Below are 16,613 nucleotides of genomic sequence, written 5' to 3'. Positions count from 1 at the left end.
TGCTAAGCAGGATCTGAAAACATGTAAACATTTGTGTGGTTAGAAGACAGCGTGGAGACATAGCAGCCAGGGCATCAGTGTGGTGTCAGCGTGGCTCAAGGTGACTCAGTGGAACCCAAGGCTAAGTGTGCTCCTGGAACAATGAATTCCACTCAGAGCTGCCAGAACACACCTTCACACAGCAGGAACGAGAGGTCTCAGATTCCCTGTATCTGTGCTAGCACTGCTCTTAACCAGCCTTCTACTAGTTAGCTAGCTGAGAGCTGTAAAGTGAAAACTTGTTTTTTATTTATCTTTGATTACAGGTGAGGTTACACCTATAATCATGTTCCCTCGTTGTTTCTCTGTGAATTGCCTATTGGATTCTTTGCACATTTTTCTGTTTTGTTCTTCTTTGGCAACAAAAGTGGGCTCTTCTCTTTGTTGCCATTGTTCTGATATTATTCAGTGTGTACCATGTGTGGGGTTTTTTGTTTCATTGTGCTCAGCATTTGGTGTGTGGGCCCTTTCAATTTGAAAGTCCTTGAGTTCTGGAAAATCTTAATTTCCTATCTTCTCTTTTCTCTGGTCTGTCTTTTCAGAGCACTGCTATTAGGACAAGGGTTAGCAGAATTTTTCTGTAAGTGGTCAGATAGTAAATAGTTTCTGCTTTGCAAGCCACACAGTCTCAGTTGCAACTATTGAACGTTGCTGTTGTAGTATGAAATCAGCACAGGGAGGACATAATGAGTGGGCATGGCTGTGCTCCAATAAAACTTTATTTACCAAAACAGGCTGGATTTGGCATATGGGCTGTAGTTTGCCCATGACCCCTACTCCAGATGGATCCCCTTAATTTTCTTTTTTTCTCCTATTCCTCATCTTTCCTGGGAAGTAGTAACCTGCCTCCCTGCATCTTAGGAGTCAAGTAAGGGAGGCTAGGAGCCGACCTTTCAGCTGGAAAATTTCCATTAAGTGTCCCTGTTTTAGGACAGTACTTCCACCCTTGGCTGTGCCAGGGCCCCTGTTTCCAGAATCTCTCTCCTTTGAGCTTCTGCAGAGTCTAGTCTTCTGCCCATGGAAGGGAAGATCATTTTTGGGTATGAGCAGTGGGGGCTTTAACTCTGAAGTAAAGGACTCTCAGCTTTAATAGGACCTGGACTTTCCAATTGCTGCCCTTTCCTGAGGCTCTGAGCTGCAAATCCTGCTGCTCCTGGCCTGTCCTCCCTGCTGCCTTAGGTTTTGTCTCTCGAGTCTAAGTCATTTGGCACTTTTTCATATGCTTTTGTTGCCATCATCTGTTCATCTGTTCTTTATTCTCATGAGTTTTTCTTTATAATCTCTATACTTTATATTTTTAATTATGAAATGTGTCATGCCCATAGAAGAATGCCCAAGGAGAACGCATAGAACATATGAGTATAGCTTAGAGAGTAACAAAATAAATGCCTGTGCTTCTAGCTCCTGGGTTTAGAAACAGCATTACAAACACCTGAGAAGTCTATATACTGTCTGCTCCCCCCAAGGGAGTCATTCTCTGACTTATTGTTAATCATTCTCCTACTTTTTTAATGACTATATTCCTAAACACTATACTTTTATTTAAAAAAAATGAAGTGGGAAACACTTAGCTGTGGAAGGAAATTGCCTCTCAGATGAAGGTTTCCAGAAGATAAAGCTAAATAGTCTGTGGGTGGTTGTTGTAGATAAACTGTCCCACAAAAGGATATATTGAAGTCCTAACTCCTGCTACAGGTGAATGTGACTAACTGAGAAATAGGCCCCTTGTACATATAATTAGTTAAGATGAGATCATGCTGGAGTAGGGTGGGGATGAGACACAGAGACAGGCACATGGGGGAATACCATGTGATGACTGAGGCAGAGTGCTGGGTCCACAGCCAAGGGATGCCAATGGTTGCTGGCAACACCAGAAGCCAAGAGAAAGGCGTGGGATAGACTGTCCCCCAGAGTGTTCAGAGAGCATGGCTCTGCTGACACCTTGACTTCTGACTTCCAGCCTCCAGAACTGTGAGGGAATAAATTCCTGTTGTTTTTAGTCACCCTATGGATACAGTAGCTCCAGGAAACTCATACAGTTATGTTCTGGCTGTCCCTTCCATGAGCCCGTCCTGGAGAAGTCAGTGGTCAAGGTCACTAGGGAATTATGGGTAACAAGGCTCACCACCACCTGAGCTGCAGTGTATACCAGGGAATGTGACAGAAGTCTGGGCCATGGCAATGGGGTCCTCTGCACTTCCTGCCTGGGCTGACATGCTTCCTTCCAACTTGTGGGTAGGTCAGCAGTTACTTTAAAGTCCTGGAAGAATTTCAAAGTTGGCTTTTGAAAGTTTTGGTGTCCAGTTTGGTAAGATCAAAAGAGAAAATTATAAAAGAGGGAATTTTTGCTCTTCTTCCAACCAAGTTATTTTCTAGTCGCTAAGAGCAAACTGATTCTACAAAAACAACTCAAGTTTCTAAACTTTATCCATTCCTTGGCAAACCACTTTATAAGTGTGCCTTTTAATCTTCCATTTGAACTCTCTGCTATAAAACCCTAATTGCACATGTTCTGTTACTACATGACTGAGGGCCCTGGAGCGGCACTCACTGAAGAACAGACAACTCCGATCAGACTCCCAGGGCCAAACCTACCTGTTCAGTTAGGACACCTGCCTAAGGAGCAAAGACAAACCACATTCTCCTTGAACCTCTGGTAGGGCCTCTCCACTATGGTGATTTGTTTTAGGGATGATAATCTGTACGGTCCTACTTTTGTCAAATTTACTCAATGGAATAGAGACATATTTTAATAAATCCATATATAAGTACTGCAATAATTGGCCCCCATGGCTGTTTGGGTAACAAACTACTACTCATAAAACCCGACCCATGTACCTTCATGTCACTGGTGCTGGTTAATATTTGATGAATTGACTGAAAGTGTAAGATAGATAAAATGAAACCTATAGAAGCTATAAATCCTGTGCTCAATCCTGCATTTCACTCACTTAAATGACTTTAAACATTTTAAAATTACTTAAAATTTTTAAAAATTATTTTGATTTGATTTTTTGTTAATCCTCATCTGAGGATATTTTTTCCATTGATTTTAGAGAGTGGAAAGGAGGGGGAGAGACAGAGAGAGAGAAACATTGATGTGAGAGAGACATATTGGTTGCCTCCCGCACATGGGGCCAGGGATCAAGCCAACAACTGAGGTACATGCCCTTGATTGGAATTGAACCCAGGACCCTTGAGTCCTTGGGCTGACACTCTATCCCCTGAGCCAAACCAGCTAGGGCTAATTATTTTAATTTGAAACTATTACAACAAGGATGAGTTTTCCATATCTTATATTTTTAAATAAATCTTTATTGTTCAGATTATTACAATTGTTCCTCTTTTTTCCCCCCATAGCTCCCACCCCACCCTCTGCCCTTACTGCCCCCCCACTGTCCTCATCCATAGGTGGACAATTTTTGTCCAGTCTCTTCCCGCACCCCCCCACCCTTTTCCCCCCAAGAATTGTCAGTGCATTCCCTTTCTATGCCCCTGATTCTATTATATTCACCAGTTTATTCTGTTCATCAGATTTTCTATTCACTTGATTTTTAGATTCACTTGTTGATAGATATGTATTTGTTGTTAATAATTTTTATCTTTACCTTTTTCTTCTTCCTCTTCTTAAAGAATACCTTTCAGCATTTCATTTAATACTGGTTTGGCGGTGATGAACTCCTTTAGCTTTTTCTTATCTGTGAAGCTCTTTATCTGCCCTTCAATTCTGAATGATAGCTTTGCTGGGTAGAGTAATCTTGGTTGTAGGTTCTTGCTATTCATCACTTTGAATATTTCTTGCCACTCCCTTCTGGCCTGCATAGTTTCTGTTGAGAAATCAGCTGACAGTTGTATGGGTGCTCCCTTGTAGGTAACTAACTGTTTTTCTCTTGCTGCTTTTAATATTCTCTCTTTGTCTTTTGCTCGTGGCATTTTAATTATGATGTGTCTTGGTGTGGTCCTCTTTGGATTCCTTTTGTTTGGGGTTCTGTGCGCTTCCTGGACTTGTAAGTATTTCTTTCACCAGGTGGGGGAAGTTTTCTGACATTATTTCTTCAAATAGGTTTTCAATATCTTACTCTCTCCCTTCTTCTGGCACCCCCATAATTCGGATGTTGGTACACTTGAAGTTGTCCCAGAGGCTCCTTACACTATCTTCATATATTTGGATTCTTTTTTCTTTTTGCTTTTCCAGTTGGGTGTTTTTTGCTTCAAATCTTTGACTTGATTCTTGGGATCCTCTAGTCTGCTGTTGGATCTCTGTATATTATTCTTTATTTCAGTCAGTGTATGCTTAATTTCTAGTTGGTCCTTTTTCATATCCTCTAGGGTCTCACTAAATTTATCGGCGGTTTCTAGAAGATTCTTGAAAAACCTTATAACCGTGGTTTTGAACTCTATATCCAGTAGTTTGCTTTCCTCCATTTCTGTCATTTGTGACCTGTTTCTTTGTCTCCGCATTTTGGCTGCTTCCCTGTGTTGATAGAGTGGCTTTGTGTGCTAGGTGTTCTATAGGGCCCAATGGCTCAGCCTCCCCAATTACCTGAGGTGACACTCTTGGTGCACCCCTTTGTGGGCTGTGTGCGCAGTCTTGTTGTAGTTAAGCCTTGATTGTTGTTGGTATCACTGGGAGGAATTGACCTCCAGGCCAGTTAGCTGTGAGGATCAGCTGTGTCTACGCTGGGAGAACTTCTGTGCTGGAGACACCCTTATGGGGCAAGACTTGCTTCAGTGGGGCTTTGGTGCTCACTGAGTCTTCCCCTTGAGTGTGTCCCTTATGGATCTGAGGAGTTGTAATCTGGATGGTCCCACTCTGACCACTGGGAGATCCAAGGAGGTGCAAATTTAGCCTCTGCCTGAGGCCACCCAGCAGAAGTGAGAGATCTGCAGATTCCTCTTCTTTGTTTGGGGTTTGGAGATGCCCAGATGAGGCCCAGCTGTGAAGCAATGCAAGCTGCTGTGGGGCCTTGGGACTTCTTTTGGCGGCTCTGGGGCTCTCTGACCCAGCTGCAGTTTGTTAGGTAATTTTAGGTTGCAAAGAAACAGGCCATTCATATGCAAAAGCCGCTGCGCACAGCTTGGGTGGGGCGGTGTCTTAAGGTGGAGCAAACAGCTATGGCTGATCCTCAGCCCTGCCCTAAGAGTCCCCCGGTTCTCAGTGTCCCTCGGTAATCACTGCAAGCACCTCTGAGAGAAAGCCACCCTCGAGTTCCGCCCGAAGCCAGACAGCCCAATTTCTCCCTGTATGAGTCTGGGTCCCCAGAGTCTCGCCCGGAACTGGAGTTCAGAGCAGTCAGAAGCTTTTGTCTCCCTCCCAATTGAAAAAGACAGCCGCGTACTCAATTGCCAGCCCCTTTCCGCGCGTGTGCCTCTGTACCTCTGCACTTTACTTCTGCACCTCCTCTGAGTCTCAGTGTGCTGTTCTCTTTCCTTCTAGTTGTAGAATTTCCACTCAGCCAGCCTTCCTGTGGTTCTGGATGATGTCCGTTTTGTCTTTTAGTTGTAGTTTTGAAGTGGTTGTGCGAGGCAGCAATTTCAAGTGTTTATCTATGCCGCCATCTTGGTTTCTTCCTCCATATCTTATTTTATACAATGACTTTTTTTTTTTAATCCTCACCCAAGGATATTTTTCCATTGATTTTTTTAGAGAGAGTGGAAGAGAGAGGGAAAGACAGAGAGAAATATCGATGTGAGAGAAACACATCGATTGGTTGCCTCCTGCACACACCCTGACCAAGGCCCAAGCCAGGGAGGGGCCTGCAACCAAGGTACATGCCCTTGATCAGAATCGAATCCGGGCCCTTCGGTCCATAGGCCAATGTTCTACCCACTGAGCAAACTGCCTAGGGCACAATGAAATTTTTTTTAAATGAGCTTTTTAAATATGTGATGTAAAAAGACCTTTCCAATACATAAAAATGTCATAGTACTAATTATCTGTGGGAATTGAACCAATCTTTTGAATAATTTTGTTTTTATATAACCAGTGTTTCTTTCTCATAGACTGCCTTGCCATCCAGGAAAGGATTTCGGCACCAAACCACCAAGTTTTTGTACCGTTTAGTGGGATCGGAAGATTTGGCTGTGGACCAGAGTATTATCAGCCCTTATACTTCTCGAATCTTGAAACCGTACATCAGGTATATGGAGAAGAGCGTGATGTTGAATGTGTCATGAGAAGTAATGTTTGTGGTTTCTGCTCTCCGTCTCTCTGCTGGAGTGAAGAAATACCAAAACCTGTGAGCAGCAGTCATCAAGGGCTGAGTCTGTGCTCTGTGTCTAGCCTCAGCCTTGACTTGTTTCAACTGTACTTGTTTGCAGAAAGGATGGTCCTTTGGTAAAAACATAAAAAGCAAGGATAAGTTAACTCTGTTAGATATCATTATGATGATCATATTCACTGTTTCATTTAAAATTTTAAAGTTGTATATATTTAGTAGTCTGTGAAATAAAAAAATAGGAGTGATTTCTCAGTTGGATCTATGTCTGGACTGGATGTTGGGGCAGTTTCTAATGATGAATCTATGGCGGGTGAGGAACCTTTTTTCTGCCAAGGGCTATTTGGATATTTATAACATCATTTGTGGGCCATACAAAATTATCAACTTAAAAATTAGCCTGCTTTATTTAGTCAAACAATTAGCTCACCCCTAATGCATTGGCAGGGCCAGACCAAATGATTTCGGGAGCATATATGGCCAAGGGGCCCGACATTCCCCACTCCTGGCTAGGCTGTGCTGCAAAGCTGAGCTGACAAGAGAGGCCCCAGTGCGATCTTGGATGTGGTGACAGAGTACATGGTCTCCGTTGACCATACTTGTTCTGCAGCTCATAGTCACCTGCTCCCTGCATAGCACTGCCTCCCAGGCAGACACGTGGACAGGCAGTGTGGAGCCTGCTCTGCTTCCCCTGGCGTCTGGTGGTCCGCAGCTGCCCTGGCAGGGCTGGATCTCCCCTGCCTGGGCTCTGTCTTGGTCAGAGCACTCAGAGAGTTAAATTAGGATGCTCTTTGTTTCCTCACTCTGTTCATAACTCTCACCAGCACCCGTAGAGTTCCTGCGGGTACAGAGGGGTTTGGACTGACAAATGTTGAAAGAGTAAATTTTAAATTTATACCAAAAAGTCCTGTAGCTGTTGTCAAGCTAGCTGCCATATAAAGTAGTGCAAATTAATTCAAAATTTCAAGCAGATCAGAGTTTGCATGAATCAAATGGCTAGGAATAATATTGAGTATTTTTTTTACTTGAATTTGTTTATTTTCTGTGGTACTGGAGGCGCGATTATGAAACAAAGCCACCCAAACTGCAGCTCCTGTCACAGATTCGTTACCACCTGCACAGAAATGACCCTCACTGGATGCCGGAGCCCGATGCACCTCTCGATTACTGCTATGTCCGGCCAAATCACATCCCAACGATCAACTCTATGTGTCAGGAGTTTTTCTGGCCTGGTATGTTCCCCCTTCTCAAACTGGGCAGATGGGTTTTCTATAGAGTAAATTTTAATAATTTTTTAAATTTGTGTATGTCATGTAACCCTAACACTTTTACTTACGATGTTATTGTTTGTACTAATATAGAAATATTAAAATATAAATACCTCTTTCTTTCCTAAGATAAAGAGAAAGCCTGCATTTAAATTAATAAACAGTGTTTTTATTTGTTTCTCTTCCCTGTTTGCCTCTGCTTCCAGAATAAAAGATTCATCCTGTTTTCTTCTACATATGTTTAGATATCAGGTAATATTATCAGCTAAACACAGACTGGTAGCCAGGGCATATGGACACTTTTGAATTTGCTTAATAATTCTGTATGCTTTGCTTACTTAGCTGTTCCTTAGAAAGTATTAGTAGAGCCAAAAGGTGTTTTTAAAAAGCCAAATACCCCAATCAGAGACTTTAACCCAATATGATTTGTCATTTTATCAGCCTTAATATACTGACTGTCTAACGACCAGAGCCATCAATTAAAGAAGAGCATTTTCATTGCTAAATATAAACACACTTTTTGTGGATCTGCTTTACCACTATGCTTTGAAATATAAAGGGGGAAATACGTCTTCCAGATGTTAAATAAGATTCATCAGGATGAGAGCTTTGTCGTCTTTATTGTCTGGCAATCATGTAGTAGTGCGTGTGGTGGCGGAGCTGTGCTTGCTCTTTTGAGAGGGTATGGGGCTGAAAGGAACATTCTGGGAGCATTTACTATTTCCTGCCTGTACACTAGGTGACTTCCATATGCTATGCAAGGACTCATTTTTTATTTAACCTTTTTATTGTAAAATGTAGTGTTTGTACAAACGAGCTTATAATTGAATATGTCTGAGGTAAAGAATACAATGATATGGACACTCTCAAGGGATATTCCCTCCAACTCTGTGAGGAGGTCTAGGGACTCTCACCTTAAACATTGTAGAAACTAAGGCCAAGACATTTAGAGATGTGCCCACTGATACACATGGCCAAGGAGCCTGAGCTCAAAACAGGTGTGTCCAGCTCTGACCCTGTTCACTCTGCTACACCCCCGCCCCCATCCTGCCTCTCCTTTTTTTAACATGTGTACTTAGAAAAGATGATGATAAGTTTGGTATATTCTAAAATTCACTTTTAATTTCTGATTTTATGATATGAATGTGTGGTATCTATGGTAGTATCTTTGTCTCATTTTGTTTTGTTTTTTTTCTTAGCACACAGGTGTAGCTGCAAGTACAGACTGAATAGTTTGGTGTTCATTAGTTTCAAAAGGCACATGGTTTGAATCTCTGATTGTTTCTTTTCCTTAGGCATTGACCTTTCTGAGTGCCTGCAGTACCCAGACTTCAGTGTTGTCGTCCTGTATAAAAAAGTTATCATTGCTTTTGGCTTCATGGTTCCTGACGTGAAGTACAACGAAGCTTACATTTCATTTCTGTTTGTCCATCCTGAATGGAGAAGAGCAGGGATTGCAACTTTCATGATTTATCATCTGATCCAGGTATGTACTCTGTGTTCATCTTCTACCCACTTGCTTCTGGGATCTTTGGAGAGAATTGGAGGAGGGGTGAATCTGAGCGGGGCCCTCCCAGCACAGCCCAATGGAATATGAGACCAAGTGACAGAAAGCCAGTCACCATCATTTGTGAATTATTAAAACACACAGACAAAAATCTTTACCTCTCTAAAATAAGATTGCTATTTATTTTTTTATTTTTTGTTGATCCTCATCCGAGGATATTTTTTTCCATTGAATTTTAGAGAGAGTGGAAGGGAAGGAGGAAGGAGGAAAGACAAAGAGAGAGAGAACATCAGTGTGAGAGAGACACATCGATTGGTTGCCTTCTGCAAGCAGTGGGATCAAACTTGCAATCCAGGTACATGCCCTTGACTGGGAATCAAACCTGTGACCTTTAGATACCTGGGCTGACGCTCTAACCATTGAGCAGCACCATCCAGGGCTAAGATTGCTATTTAGACCCAGGTTTTAAAGAAGTGAATATGTATAGTAAATAAAAAGAAAGTGCCAAAGGGAAAGCATGAAGCACTTGTACTATTCATGTTGGTAATGCTACTGCTCTTAGAATCAGCAGCACCATGACTCTGACATGGAGATGGAACTATGATTTTTAGTTTTAAGCGTTTTAAAATATTTTAGCCAAGCGTATCAGTCAGTAAATAGTACATAGTCTGTAATTCTTGATTGTTTTTTCATTTTACCATCACTTTATAACCTGGTATGGACCTTCAAAGACTTGATTCTAATATCGAATTATAATTCATCCTTTGATATATCTGGATCACCTTTGAAGAAAGTATACCATATATTTATGTACTAACATCAGAAAAACATGCAACGATTTTTGTTTTCACCCAGAATTTTTCTGGTAACTTTTATTTAGAAACCAACTGGTATAGACAATTTTGTGTTACTGGTCAAGATTCCTTTTTGGTTTTGGATTTTTTTTTATTATTGAGGTATAATTGACATACAACATTATATTAATTTCAGGTGTACAACATAATGATTTAATTTTTCTATATGCTGCAAAATGATCACTACATTAAGTCAAGTTACCGTCCATCAACATACATACTTATAAAATGTTGTTTTTCTTGTGATGAGAACTTTTAAGATTTACTCTCTTAGCAGCTATCAAATATGCAGTGTAGTATTATTAGCTATAGTTGCCATGCTGTACATTACATCTCATGACTTATCTATGTTATAACTGGGAGTCGGTACCTTTTGATTCCCTTCACCCATTTTGTCCACCCTTTACTTCCCCCCATCTCTGGCAACCACGTCTGTGTTCTGTTTCTATAAGCTTGGTTTTTAGGATTCCTTTTAAATAGAGGATGGAGTTGATAAAATGTTTATCCAATTTTTAATGAAACTTGCTCAGTAATTCCAAGTGTTGGCCAGAACCTTGAGAACTATCTTCTAGAAATTGCTTTCTTCTCACCTCTCTCAGCAGTTAATATGTGCTACCTTGTATTGTCTTGGACTGAGACCTTCTCAGTTATTTCTACCACACACCCTTTTTCTGTGCCCCACTTCACTCACAGAATTGACCTCTACTCTGTGTTCCTCCTTCTATCCTAGCAGGCCGCCTGCAGGATTTCTGCCTTTCCCTTCACTGGCAAGGGCTTAGGGGCAGGGCAGGGATGACAGTTTATGTGTGTGCTTGTCACAGGCCTGGCCCAGGCAGTCCCCACAGAGCATTTCCTGGGTTGGAGGAAGAGTGTTCATCTTTGTTTGCAGGTATTTAGCCCACAGCCCAGGCCCAGACACAGTCTTCCTCAGTCAGTAGCACTCAGTGTTGGCCTTGTTTAGACTGTGCATATTTGCAGTGGAAAGAATACTAGCCTTACCTCAGCACACGTTCTTGTCCTTGGTGTAGTAGATGCAGATGTGAATTAAACAGAGAATGGAAGGGAGCTGTCTGCCTTTGACAGAGTTCTTAATTGAGGCCTTGGCGGAAACCATGGACTATGATGTCTTAAGGACCCTATCAACTTCAGTATTTTGGTGCCTTCTTCATTAAAAGAAGTTCTTCATTCATATTACTTTTGGGCTACTTCAGTCTGGGTTCCTAATTAAAGAATCTAAGGACTTGCCTTGTATTGGTAGAATGATTATTACTCTTTTTCCCTAGGATCGGGCAATGGTAAGTATAGAAATCTCAGATCTGAGAAGTGAATTCTGTCACTTTGGGAGGGGTGGGAGGTGGACTTTAGGATTTTAAAGGTCTATATAGATTCTTCAGGTTTTATAATTAAATGAAAGTCCTAATATTTCATATTTGGTCACATAATTTAACATCTAGTTGTTAAAAGCAGAACTAACCTTGTTCACTATTTCTTCAAATTTTTCATAGCTTGGTATAAGTATGTTTGACATTTAAATGTAATTGAATTATAAATAATACAGTTGATAATGAAATATCTCCCTTGGCCCTTTGCTTCTGAGAGAAAAAAGAATACTCAGCATGCCATCAATTTCCTCAGTGTTGATGAATGCTTCAGGGAATGTTTTGATCAGTGGCAAAGTGTCATTCGGTTTCCAGCTGTTGCCAGGTGTTGTGAAGTCTCAGCTTCAGTCCCTGACATCTCTGGTTTCCAAAACTAACTACCTCCTCTTAGAAGAGTTTCTTCACCTACTCATTTTCCCTCAGGCTTTCTCCTTTTCATCTTGTATTTTTCCACTCTTTTGGCAGACCTGCATGGGCAAGGATGTAACTCTTCACGTCTCAGCAAGCAACCCAGCAATGCTGCTGTACCAGAAGTTTGGATTCAAGACTGAGGAATATGTTTTAGATTTTTATGATAAGTATTACCCCTTGGAGAGCACAGAGTGTAAACATGCGTTCTTTCTGAGGCTCCGACGCTGATGTGACTTGAATAGAGCTCTTCACAGAGAAACACATATGCTTCTACAAACAGGTCTTCACATAGACCTTACTCATTTCACTGTGAGTCTAATCTCTGTGATTAGACATTCATTGAAACTCTCAACTAAGATGAGAAAAGAGGTGGGCGGTGGAATGAGTAGTGACCAGCCCGTCAGTAAAATCACTGTGTCCAGTCCTTTCTGGAGAGGCCTTCAACCCACATCTTGGGACTCCACAGTTAACTAACACTGAGATGCTGCTGTCCTCCCATCGGACAGTTTGTAAGATTAAAAGTATCTAAACTGATACTCTTGGTAAGAGAGAATCCGTCTGTCCTAATTTAAAGAATGGGCAAATGTGATCACTGTTAAAGATTCATGCAGAGTCCTGGGATGATGAGAGATTATGACATGGTTATGTAAAGGGATGCCAACCCTTTTCCCAGACTTGATGTGTTGTCATTGAACCCAGCAGGACTTTAAGTCACTGAGGTTCTGTTGTTTCTCTCTGACTTTGGTTACAGTCAAAATAAACTACATGTCGTGTCTGTACATTACTTAGCCTGTTCTGTTAGCATCTCCCACCAGAGGTTGGCCTGGGAGTGGAGGGTCTCAGCCTCCCTCTGCCTGTGAGGTTGGTTTGGTGTTGGAGTAGCTGAGCAGCCTGGATGGAGGTGTGCAGGGGGCAGACCTGTATGGTCTGCAGGACTAGGCTGTTTGGTGTGTGGGGGGTGTTGGAGGAGACGGACTCTTTTTTTGTTTTTGTTTTTTTTATTCACAAAGTATTTACTAATAGTTAATATATCCCAGACATTTTTTATGGTAGTTGGAAGGTTAACATGATAAAAGTGAGTTCTCAGAATGCTCAGGCTAAAAGAGAATCGTGAAAATGGGGAAATTATAAATGACCCCCTGAAAATTGGCATGAAATATGTAACTCGTAAAGGCATTGCTCCCAGGGATACATTTGATACGAATTTCCTGGATTACACACAGTTATTTTGTTCATTATATTCCACCCATGAGTGTGATACTTGTCTTTTTCTGACTGGCTTATTTTACTTAGCATAATACTCTCCAGGTCCCTCATGCTATCTCAAAGGGTAAGAGAGCCTTCTTTTTCACAGCTGCATAGTATTCCATTGTGTACCACATCTTTTTTTTATCCACTTATCTGATGGGCACTTGGGCTGTTTCAGGAACTTAACTATTGTAAATAGCGCTGCTATGAACATAGGGGTGCAAATATTCTTTCTGATTGGTGTTTCAGGATTCTTAGGATATCTGGGTCAAATGGCAGTTCCATTTTTTAATTTTTTGAGGAAACTCTATATTGTTTTCCATATTGGCTGCACCAGTCTGCATTTCCACCAGCAGTGTACAAGGGTTCCCTTTTCTCCACATCCTCACTAACACTTGTCATTTGTTGATTTGTTGATGATAGCCATTCTGGCAAGTGTGAGATGACACCTCATTGTCATTTTAATTTGATGGTTAGTGATTTGCAGCATTTTTTCATGTGTCTCTTGGCAATCTGTATGTCCTCTTTGGAGAAGTGTCTATTTAGGTCCTTTCCAATTTTTTGTTTGTCTTTCTTTTGTTAAGTGGTATGAGTTCGTTATATATTTTGGAAATTAAGCCCTTATCAGATATATCATTGCCAAATATGTTCTCCCTTACAATGGGATCCCTTTTCATTTTGTTGGTGGTTTCTTTTGCTGTGCAGAAGCTTGTTATTTTGATATAGTCTTATTTGTTTATTTTTTCCTTTATTTCCCTTGCCCTAGAAGATGTATCAGCAAACATGTTTCTATGAGAGATGTTTGAGATTTTACTACCTATGGTTTTTTCTAACGACTTACACTTAAGTCTTTTATCCATTTTGAGTTTATTCTTGTGTATGGTATAAGTTGTGATCTAGTTTAATTTTTTTGCATGTACCTGTCCAATTTCCCCAACACCATTTATTGAAGATACTGTCTTCACTCCATTGTATGCTCTTGCAAATGGCTTTCTAGATGTGAAGAGGAAAGCTGTCCAGGCTTCCTGGCGGAAGCTGCTTTTAGAGCTCAGACAGCAATGCCTGTTCTACACTGAGCACTGAGCTCAAGTAGAGCCTGGTGTGTTAAGTAGGTCTTTCCCATCTGTCACCCTTCAGTAAGATGCCGGCAAGTATTATAGCATTCCCACTGCCACTGCAGGACAGAGCAGCAGTGTCGTGGGAAAGTGGAGGTACTTCAGTCTGGGACCAGTTACTCAGTGCCTTATAGGTTGTGCATCTCAACATTTACCAGAACTATGTGACAAAAAAAGAATTAATGATGTCTTTGCTACCTATCGCTCCATAAGAAACCACCACAAAATTTAGTGGTTTAACACCATACCAGTTTATTATCTCGGAATCTGTGGGTTTTCTGGGCAGTTCTCTCCACGTGGTGCTGGCTGGGTCACTGGGGCAGCTGCCATCACCTGAGAGCTCAGATGGAGATGCTGGCCAGGGATATTGATTCTCGCCCAGGTGGGTCTCTTGGAATGGTGGCTGGGTTTCAGAAAGGAGCATTCTTCCAACATTCCAGGAGAACAAATCCCAATTGCAAGTACTTGTCAAGCCTTTGTTTATAACATGCTTACTACTGACCCATTGGCTGGGGCCAGTCACCTGCCCAAGCTTCTAGTCCACGTGGGAGGGCTTCAAAAGGGACAAACACCAGGATATGTGGTTCACCAAAGTACAGTCAACCACAAAAGGCCATTACAGAAAAGTCATCTAAAGCTCTAACACCGCCCTAGCCAGTTTGGCTCAGTGGATAGAGCATCGGCCTGCAGACTGAAGGGTCCCAGGTTTGATTCTGGTCAAGGGCACATGCCCGAGTTTTAGGCTTGATCCCCAGTAGGGAGCATGCAGGAGGCAGCCAATCAATGATTCTCATTGATGTTTCTCTCCCTTCCTCTCTGAAATCAATAAAAATTTAAATCAATCAATCAATCTCTAACACCTAGATGGCATCTGCCCAGCTTAGAATAGTTCCCCTTTGGGGCCTCTGGGTAGGCCATTGCTGTTGGACTCCTCATTCATGTTGGGAATTTTAGTAAGTGTGCTTCTAGTGTCTCTAATAGTGCAGGAGCTCTGGGGTAGACCACGGTCTTTTGTATTTTATTTTGTTTCTGGGTTAGTCTTAAAGAGGAATGGAACAGAAAGAATGAGACTGTTGCAGACAGACATGAGGTGAGAGGCCTTTCTTTCCCTGAGGACTGGTTGTGATTTCTCCTTAGAATCTGGAAAGATGCCTCCTTACGCCCATCCCATTCTGATAGTAAGTGGCCCCTCTCCCTTTTTAAAGTTTTATTGAGATAAAATTTGCATACTATAAAATTTACTAATTTTAAATGTACAATGCAATGATTTTTTCGTAGATTATTACAGAGTTGTGCAACCATCATCCAATCCAGTGTTAAAACATGGGACCAGAAAGATCCTGGTGCTCCTTTGCAATCAATTCCCACTCCCACCCCCAGCCCTAGGTAAACACTAATCTGTGTTCTGTCTATAGATTTGCCTTTTGTAGACATATCAACATGTCAAAGGACCTTTTTTGCTTTACCTCAAGTTGGTTTCTGTTACTAGCTACCAAAGAGGCTTCTCTAACCCAGGAGAGCCAGTCACTGTGGATATATGGGTATAGAGCTTCCAAGGCCTTGTATGCACATAAGCCCTTGCATATACCAACTTTTTCCCATGTACTAATTTTTTAAATGAATTGTGATCATACTGTATCTTGTTCTATTATATATATAATTTTTTCTATTTTTTAAGTGATCATAGCATTCCAAGTTATCAAACATTTGTTATATATGTTTTTATTGACTTCAGAGAGGAAGGGAGAGGGAGAGAGAGGTAGAAACATCAATGATGAGAGAGAATCATTGACTGGCTGCTTCCTGCATGCTCCCCAATGGGGACTGAGCCTGCAGCCCAGGCATGTGCCCCAACCAGGAATCGAACCGTGACCTCCTGGTTCATAGGTTGATACTCAACCACTGAGCCGTGCCGACTGGGCTCAAACATTTTAAAAAATTATGTATGATAGGATTGCATTTTATTACAGGAGTGTACATAATTAAAAAAAAACACCCTTGTTGTTTTCAATTTTACCATTGTAAAGAGTACTGTATTGAACATACTTAGAGCTAAATCCAGATGACTATCAATGACTTTCTTTAGAACACATTCCCAGAAGTGGAATCGCTATATTAAAGGGGATAAAATGTCTCAAAGTGCAATCAATAGTAATAATAATAATGCCTAGTGTTGGCTGTTTCTCGTGCATACATCATTCTAAGAGCCTTGAACAACTCAGAAATATATTTAGGACTCACAACAGCTCAGTGAGGGAGGTGCTATTATGATTCTCATTTTTCCCAGTGAAAAAACAAACAAACTGAGGTACAGAGAAATTTACAGTAACTTGCCCAAAATCTCACAGCTAGTAACTGGCAGAGCCTAACAGTCTGGCTCCAAAACCTTTACTTTAACTACAAAAATAGTTGTTTTTTTAATTTATAATTCAACCCATTGCACTTATATCTCCAATTCTTGCTTTTCTTTTGAATAGACAGTTTGTAAGGTTCAAGAAGAGATTCCGGAGCAAATTTGGAAAATCACACTTCTCATTTTCCAAAATTGCTACTATAAAGCTACAATGATCAAGG

The 16,613-nt window shown here is 41.3% G+C and overlaps 1 protein-coding gene across 1 annotated transcript in view; it reads left to right on the top strand.

The window, feature by feature from the left end:
• Positions 1-12,479, top strand: part of KAT14 (lysine acetyltransferase 14) — a 30,966-nt gene extending 18,487 nt beyond the window's left edge. Inside the window, exons 7-10 of the mRNA XM_079784742.1 lie at positions 6,043-6,179; positions 7,314-7,489; positions 8,821-9,011; positions 11,731-12,479. Of these exons, the coding sequence (XP_079640868.1) occupies positions 6,043-6,179; positions 7,314-7,489; positions 8,821-9,011; positions 11,731-11,904 (678 nt within the window). The 3' untranslated portion in view covers positions 11,905-12,479. The remainder of the gene's footprint in view (positions 1-6,042; positions 6,180-7,313; positions 7,490-8,820; positions 9,012-11,730) is intronic.
• Positions 12,480-16,613: the final 4,134 nt, after the last annotated feature.

This window comes from Cnephaeus nilssonii, assembly GCF_951640355.1.
Source record: "Cnephaeus nilssonii genome assembly, chromosome: 11".
In the NCBI taxonomy this organism is placed as follows: Eukaryota; Metazoa; Chordata; class Mammalia; order Chiroptera; family Vespertilionidae; genus Cnephaeus; species Cnephaeus nilssonii.
This window is presented reverse-complemented; position numbering and strand designations above follow the sequence as displayed.